The 8,024-nt window shown below is 41.9% G+C and overlaps 1 protein-coding gene across 3 annotated transcripts in view; it reads left to right on the forward strand.

Annotated features, from left to right (window-relative positions):
* vopp1 (VOPP1 WW domain binding protein) overlaps nucleotides 1-8,024 on the forward strand; it is a 76,080-nt gene that overhangs the window by 20,822 nt on the left and 47,234 nt on the right. Inside the window, exons 1-3 of one of the 3 annotated variants that reach the window (XM_017436910.3) lie at nucleotides 4,047-6,020; nucleotides 6,246-6,398; nucleotides 7,219-7,476. In XM_017436910.3, coding sequence (XP_017292399.1) covers nucleotides 7,454-7,476 — 23 coding nt within the window. In that variant the 5' untranslated portion in view covers nucleotides 4,047-6,020; nucleotides 6,246-6,398; nucleotides 7,219-7,453. The other 2 variants (XM_037973082.1, XM_017436909.3) reach the window with 2 other exon arrangements.

Below are 8,024 nucleotides of genomic sequence, written 5' to 3' on the forward strand. Positions count from 1 at the left end.
CCGCCTGCCTCAGCCATGTTAAAAACGGATCCGAGGTGGAAACAAACAATAGTAACAGGAAGTGAGGAGAACTCCGAGGGGACGTTTGTCTTTGTCGCCCCCTACTGTCTGGGAGGCCACACGGGCGACTTCACAACCGGCGTTTGCCCGCTTTCCTATTGAAATCTAACAAAGTCGTCGGCGTGTGATAGAGGCAAACAAACAACCATAAAAACAAATGATTTGCTGTTTACTTTATGCTAAAATAGTCGATTTTTTTGTACCCCTAAAGCAGGAGTGTTAAACTCCAGGCCTCAAGGGCCACTTGTCCTAGAGGCTTTAGTTGTTTTTCTGCTCTAGCACACCTGATTCAAATGGTTTATTTACCTCCTCACCAAATCACAAAGTTATCCATAAACCAGGTGATTTTAAGCAAGAAAATATATAAACCATGCAGGAGAGTGGTCTCCAATGAACCGACTTTGACACCTGTGCCCTTAACAGTTAATTTTTGCATTATAGTTATGTTTCAGACTAAGTGTTTTTAACCTTAATTAGTGCCTTTAAGTTTTTTCCTCATTTAAAGGGAATAAACATGCATGCTACTGGACAGTTTGGCTTTGTGTGCACCACACTGATCATACACCAGAGAAAGCAAAAACAGCTGTCTGGAGTGCTCAGAAAGAGATATCCACATTTAAGGTAAAGGCAAGACCATCTCCAGCCAGCTTCATGTTTCTGTCACAAAATTTGCAAATATTACTGAAAAGTATAAGGTTCATGGGACTGTAGCCAACCTCCCAGGATGTTGACGCAAGAGGAAATGCAACCCAAGGTTGATCAGATGTGTTGTGGATAGGCGTAGCTTTAGATCACGTGGTGTTGATAGTGATTATAGATCACCTGTTGCTCACCTGGTGTTTTTTCTTCTTAGTGAGTGGGTGATGGGGGAAGTCTACTTTTTGCTGACCGCCTTAAGCTTGTACGTTTTTTGTCTTATGATCACTGTTTGAACCGGCGGATCCGTTTTTAATGCTGCCTTTGGACACGGATTTTTGTTGTCCACTGATGTTCTGCATAAAAATAAACGTTTCAACTGCAGCGTGGATTTGAGTTTTGATCAGCTGGCGCGTCAACGAGGATTCTCCCTATTCAGCTGCTCAGCGACTTTGTTTGACAGTCGCTAATACTGTTTTTCATTATTTGATTTTTGATTGTCAATTAAAAATGGAAAGAACAAATGATACACGGATTATTTCACTCATTTATTTATCATTTACTAATTTATTTTACCCATTATTTAATTTATTTAATTTTGGCTGAAATGGCTCTCCATAGTACGCAACATAACCAGTGGAAATACAGTAAAAAGAGAGCAGTTGGTTGAATGGAGAGCGGCGCGCGTGGTCCACACCACGTTATAAAAGGTGCACAACGAGACATCGCGCGGGACCATCGCACAGGGGCGGGGACAGCGCGATTGTGTCACTGTTGGTGCGCGCACCGTCGCGCGGTGAGGTAGATAAAGGGAGCGGATGGAAAAAAACGAGTATAAAAAATGACGTATTTATAATAAACAAGCAGAGCTTATCCTGTCGGCAGGCTCACCAAAGCCTGGCGTCCCACCAGGCTTATAATATGCTGGGGGAAACCCTAAGAAAGATACCATTGGATGTACCTCTGCAACGCATTTATTTTTGGAGTCAGCCCAACTCAAGATGCCTGTCACATTAGCAAACACTATAATGGCTATAACTTTGTCAGTTTTACAAATATTGAGCTAAAGTTTGATGTGGTAGTAGCTGAGAGTCATTCACAACACAGATGATTTATGGAGAGTAAGGGGACAGGGGTCTAAAAGCAGTGCTGTCTCCATTGTTTCTGCCAGTCCTGCACCTTTGACACATGTCTGTTCATGTACTGTAATATTACCCTGCTCATCATTATTTTATTTCATTAAACTGATTTACCGTGCGCATCCATTTTTGAATGTGAGCATGCTCTCTCAGAGGCAATGTGCTCTCAGACCCTGTGCTGGTGCAGCGTTCGCTCCACTGACTGGTCCTGGCAACCACGTTCTGTTATTTCATTTCCAATGTCTTTAAATTTTAAAAGCGCCAAAAGCAGGTAAATAAAACCGGCCTATTCGTTCCATGACCTGCACGATCATTTAGAACTTGGCTGGATTGTGGTAAGTCTGAACAACCTTCAGTGTGAAGCACTAATGCTTCTGCTATGCTCTAATACGTTTTTCCCAATACTTTCTGTCCGGCTTCCTCACCATGATCTATACATCAGCAGAATGTTTCCATGACAATACTACAGAGAAATGTACCAAGAAATTAGCTTGGGATTGGTACCATACGGTTTGATTTGATCTAACTTTAGACTGGTCAGTGAACGCACCATAACTAAGGGCATTTTTACAGTGAAAGGACTCGATGTTAGCTCTACATACTGTCTGTCTGTAAGGAGGACAGAATCAGCGAAAAAGGTTAGAGGCACCTAAAGCCCTGTCCAGATGAGAAAGTTTTTGATTCTTTCAGCCTTGTGTCCACAAGGAAACAGCTTTTTAGGAGCTCCAAAACAGTATTTTTCTTTTTTTTATGTTTGAACACCATGCATTTTTGTGTAGGCAGCCTGTGCACAACCATTTTAGGTCCACCTCTAATCTAACCTATGACCCTAGGGGTGACAGGTGCATCGATAGTAACAGCAGTCCCAGATTACATGATTGGGTTTGTGCTCATTGTGTTACTTCAGTGAGCAGACAAGGCTGATGAACAATAACAGCCAACAGATGATGCTCACTGGCTGCTCGCTGGAGGCATCAGTGTGGTCAGCAGGGTGTGGAGTATAATCAAGATGTTCAAATAGAGAAATAACATGATGCTAAGGAAACCACCAAAAAGGAAAAAGAGCTCAAAGAGGAGCTTTCAAGGCTTCTGATTGTGTTGGCTTGAGCTGATTTCATGTAATTAAATTGACTCTAATTTGGACTGAATTGGATTTATGATCTGGAATTGTTACTTTATGTAATGACTTGTTGGAAATTGGCGCCGTATAAATAAACCCAACTGAACTAAATAAAATTCAAAGTGAGTTATGATATGATATGATAGTTATGATAAATGATATAACAAGTGCAGGAAATGATCAAATGGTTCAAAAGGTTTTTATTCATGTCCTAAATTGCAACTTCAGTTTCCTGTTGAACCTATCCTGAGTGCCATCATCTAGTGAAAAGGTCAGTTTGTCTAAAACTTAACCAAATGCCAGAAAAAAAAGGTGGCTTCATGCCCCATCTATACTACTCCAGATGTTTTTAACAGCAGATATATTCTGCTGCATTTGCACCTTCTACATAAGTGAAGTAGTTAGTGAGAAAAACTAAAACTTTTAAAAAGTGGTGATTATAAAATAATAAGCTCAACTGAGAAGTGGCCTTCTGAGCCCTGATCTAAATCCCGTTGAACATCTGTGGAAGGACCTGAAACATCTGGAGCTGTCCCAGGTTAGGGTAAGGTTAGGGTTAGTCTCAAACCTGAGACAGCTGGAGCTGTTTGATCATGAGGAGTTGGACAAAACACAGAAGTCTCTGAGAGAGTTACAGAAATCACCTGATTGCCTCAAAAGGTTTTGCCACAAAATATTAAGTTAAGAGTCACATCCTGCTTGTAAAGGCCAGTTTTATTAGTTTGTTTAATAATTCTGTTGAATTGAACCAAAATTCAAAAGTAATCATTTTCGTTAGTTTTAAATTATTTCAGACACATTTCTGGGTTTTTCTTTCGGTAACAAAAGTGGACAAAAAAGTTTGTCTCTCTGTAAGTTGATGATTGCTTTAATGATTTATTTATTTTTGTCAGCACTAGCATTTGCTCTACTTATCAGCTTGTAGGTTAGTCCTAAAAGGATTTGTTAATTGTCTGTTTTCACTTATCTTTTCAATTTCCATGACCCTAACACCCTGACTCTCTCTTTTTCAGCACGTGGAAGCCAAAAAGCACTGCTGGTATTTTGAGGGTGGAAATCCCCTTTATTTCATGTAAGTTTCAACAGTTAAATGACTTTTTTTAAAACTCACTGAAACTATGCAGTCAAATAAATTGTTTAATATCCATTACAGTGGCTAAAAGGCAGACATATGACTCGTTTAGAACAGCTCCTTAACAAAATATAGTTTGTTTCTTTGATGTAACCTACCCTTGGCATATTTTACATAAAAGTGCATGTATTGTCACTCTTAGAAAAGGCAAAAGACTCACTTTTGATGAATCTTTTATGGACGGCTCCTCAGATAAGTGGAGGTGGAGTTTTTAAAAATGGTATGAATTCTTTATTAGCCACATCTCTGGTCGTGCTTAACCATTTGTTATGCCTTTTACAGTACATTTCCTATTCTTTTTTTTATTTTCTGTTTTATTAGTTTTCAACATGATAAAGAAATTAAAGGCCTAGAATTTCTTGGTGGAATGCTTATCACCCATTGTTTCTTAGGCCAGAGCTTTAGACTAAAGTCTATTTATGTAGACAGAGTTATAATTGTTTTTTTGAAACCTTGAAAAAAACACAGCTCAGGGCAGCTACCTCAACAATGGAGGACAGAACATGGCCCACTCAGACTCAATGTCCTCCGTCCCAGCTGGGATACAGTTGGAGCTCTGACGGAGGTGTGAGTTGAAGATCCTTCTAATGGGTTCTTCTGCCAGGCGTTTTCCAGCAAAGCCTCACTACACATTTCAGCCTAACGGGTCTTCTTCTCCCGCCATCTGATCCAACTCTCCACCACATGGTGATCAGTTAACTTCTCTGCTCCTCTCTTCTGAAGGTGTCCTATTGGGCTGTTAGCTGGTAGGGCTCCAGAGGCAGCTGAGGGGTATCTGCGGGTCAAGTGGGCTGCAGCTCTTGTTCGGCACCAAAAAAAATTCTAGAAAACCTTTAGGCGGCTGATGCAGGGGAAGCAGCGCTTTACCAACACCGTGTATAGTGGAGGTGGGTGCTGTTGACCTCAACCAGTGATCTTGTTGGACCTTTTTCAGTCCCACCAGTTTGTCTTCCATTGAGGAAGCTGAGTCTGGGAACTTTGGGGTGAGTCTGTCCATAACTGGGACTGAGATCACAAGGTAGTTAAAAAGCTCCGTGGCAGCAGAACTTCGGGGCTGGGCGAGATCCTACTTGAGTTCTCTGGATGTTGCTGGGCTGTCTTGGTTGACACGCCTTTGCAACATCGCATAGACATTGGTGGCAGTGCCACTGGACTGCCAAACTGGGGTGGTCGTTCCCCTTTCCAAGAAGAGGGACTGCAGGGTGTGTTCCAATTACAGAGAAATCACACTTTTCAGCCTGCGTGGCAAGGTCTGCTCAGGGGGGCTGGAGAAGAGAGTCCTGTTGCGATCAAACCTCAGATTCAGGAGGAACCATGCAGGTTCCGTCCCAGCTGTGAAACACCAGACCTGGTCTTTATCCGTGCTGGGGTCCTCAAGGGGGCATGGGAGTTTGCCCAACCAGTCTACATTGGCCCTTTTCTACTAGCGCCTCTACAGTGCGGTTTGACTTGGTTCTCCACAGTTCCAAGACTTTTCCACTAGCAATGATTTGTGGAACCAGGCCTTTTTAAAAAATTCACCCCAGTGACTGGACGTATTTTGAAGTTTTTAAGGAGCAGTAATGGCAACACTGAAACCAACACCGTGGTCCAATACTGAGGTGCAGGCGTTTTTGTGCTTAGTGACTGATGACAAGACTCAGAGCAAGTTAGATGGAGCGACTTGCAATAAAAAAAGTGTATGAAGAGGTGTCAGAGCTGATGGTCTCTCATGGCTACCAGCGAACACCCAAGCAATGCTGGGAGAAGCTAAAAAAACTGATGTGCGATTATCACACAATAAAGAATCATAATGACAGGAGCGGATCAAACTGAAGAAACTGAAAGTGGTTTGAATAAATGGACTCCATTTACTGCAACCGACCAGCAAGCAATGGGAGGGAGAGTGGCTTGGACACAGCAACTGTTCTGCTGGATTCAATGATGGATAATGGTGAGTGTTTTCTAACTTTAAGCCTATTTTAAGTTACTCATCCCATTGGTGGTGAGCATACTTTGAACAAACAAAAAAAAAAGGCTGGCACCATTCCTCCCTATGAAGACAATAGGATGCGTAATTAACATCAGTGCTAACTCTGTGCTCTTTTTGTGTTTTACACTCTATTTTGGTCTGCAACTACATGTTGCGTGTGTCCTGACATTGTGTGTTTTGTTCCAGAATGTCTCCCGACCTGCTATGGTTTGTCGACAAAACTTAGTTTGGACCCTCCAAGCTTCCTGGCTTCTGCCCCCGCTCCATCTACACTGGCCAGAGCTCCATCACAGCGCAGCACCACGCAGAGCAGCACAACACAGCAGTCTGCTGAATTTGGTAAGAAGCACTAATCATGTTTCACAAAATGTCTTTTTTTGCAGATAGGAAAAGAGCAGAATTCTTTTTTTTTGTTGTTGTTGTTGTTGTTGTTGTTGTTGTTGAAGTACAGAGAACGTACCAAGACAGCACACATATTAAGACGTTTTAATTCTTTTTAATTTTTTTCTGTTTGAATATGCATGTCCCCACTTGCCTTAACTTGCTACTGTGACACCTGAATTTCCCTGTTGTGGAACAATAAAGGATACTTGTATTTCAGTGTCTATTCAACTAAGTGAAATACTTAAAGTAGATACTTTTAAATGTGCTGCAAGCACAATATTCAAAGTGTTTTACTATCAGAGTAGCCACAAATGTACTGAACTCTTGATCTCCAAATGACAAAAGGACAAAAGGCTCACTGAATGGAAATTATTAGATCAACAAAGCTTGTGTACAAACAAGATGTCTCACTGTGACACAAACTGTGGGTGTGCGTTTATGTTTGGTGCATATTTATTAGTAAGATTACTAATACTTCATCATATTACTCAAGTAAAAGTAAAAAGTGCAGTGTAGTAAAACTACTCATTTACATTTTTCCAAGAAGTTCCTCAAGTAACTGAGTAATTATACCTAATTCCTACCCACCTCTGTTTACTATCAGCACGCTCGTAAAGTTTGCAATGTTGGTCACAGAATCATAAAATTGCTCTTGCAAACAACAAAGCCCTTTCTTCAGGTGCAGCACCTTTATTTGTTTTCTGTATTTCTTCAAAAACAGTACCTATACTTGATTCTTGTTAACCAACTGCCATTTCTTCTTTCTTCTGTCTAGGCAAGAGGAAGAGGGTTTCAAGTAAAGTCCAGTCTTTCATCCCAGCAATGCAAGCTAAAGACGAACTGAACCGGGTCCAGCGGGACCAACACATTCGTCTTCTTTTAAATGATGCACGGGAGGCGAGGGACCAGGAAGCTGCCTTACAGAGGGAGGAGGCTGCCTTATAAGGGAAGAGATTACACAGAATGCTGCCTTCAATCAAGCTTCCTTGGGGTGCTGGGAGAGCTTGCACATGCTGCCTGCCACGACTCATGTGTAAGAATTATGACTATATTTTATATATATATATATAAAATATAGTCATAATATTATATATTAAAAAAAAAAATTCCCTTCTCACCCTCCGCGGGTGGTCTTTGTTTCATCCTCTGAGCTCGGGTCCTCTACCAGAGGCCTGGGAGCTTGAAGGTTCTGCGCAGTATCTTGGCTGTGCCTAGAACTGCACATTTCTGGACTGAGATGTCTGATGTTGTTCCTGGGATCTGTTGTAGCCACTGCTCCAGTTTGGGGGTGACTGCCCCTAGGGCCCCAATGACCACAGGCACCGCTGTGGTCTTTACCTTCCAGGCCTTTTCCAGTTCCTCTCTGAGGCCCTGATATTTCTCCAGTTTCTCGTGCTCCTTTTTCCTGATGTTGCAATCACTCGGTATTGCTACATCCACCACAACTGCATTCCTCTGTTGTTTATCCACCACCACAATGTCCGGTTGGTTCGCCATTACCATTTTGTCTGTCTGGATCTGGAAGTCCCACAGGATCTTAGCTCGGTCATTCTCCACTACCTTTGGGGGTGTTCCCCACTT

Source organism: Kryptolebias marmoratus, linkage group LG21 (genome assembly GCF_001649575.2).
Source record: "Kryptolebias marmoratus isolate JLee-2015 linkage group LG21, ASM164957v2, whole genome shotgun sequence".
Classification (NCBI taxonomy): Eukaryota; Metazoa; Chordata; class Actinopteri; order Cyprinodontiformes; family Rivulidae; genus Kryptolebias; species Kryptolebias marmoratus.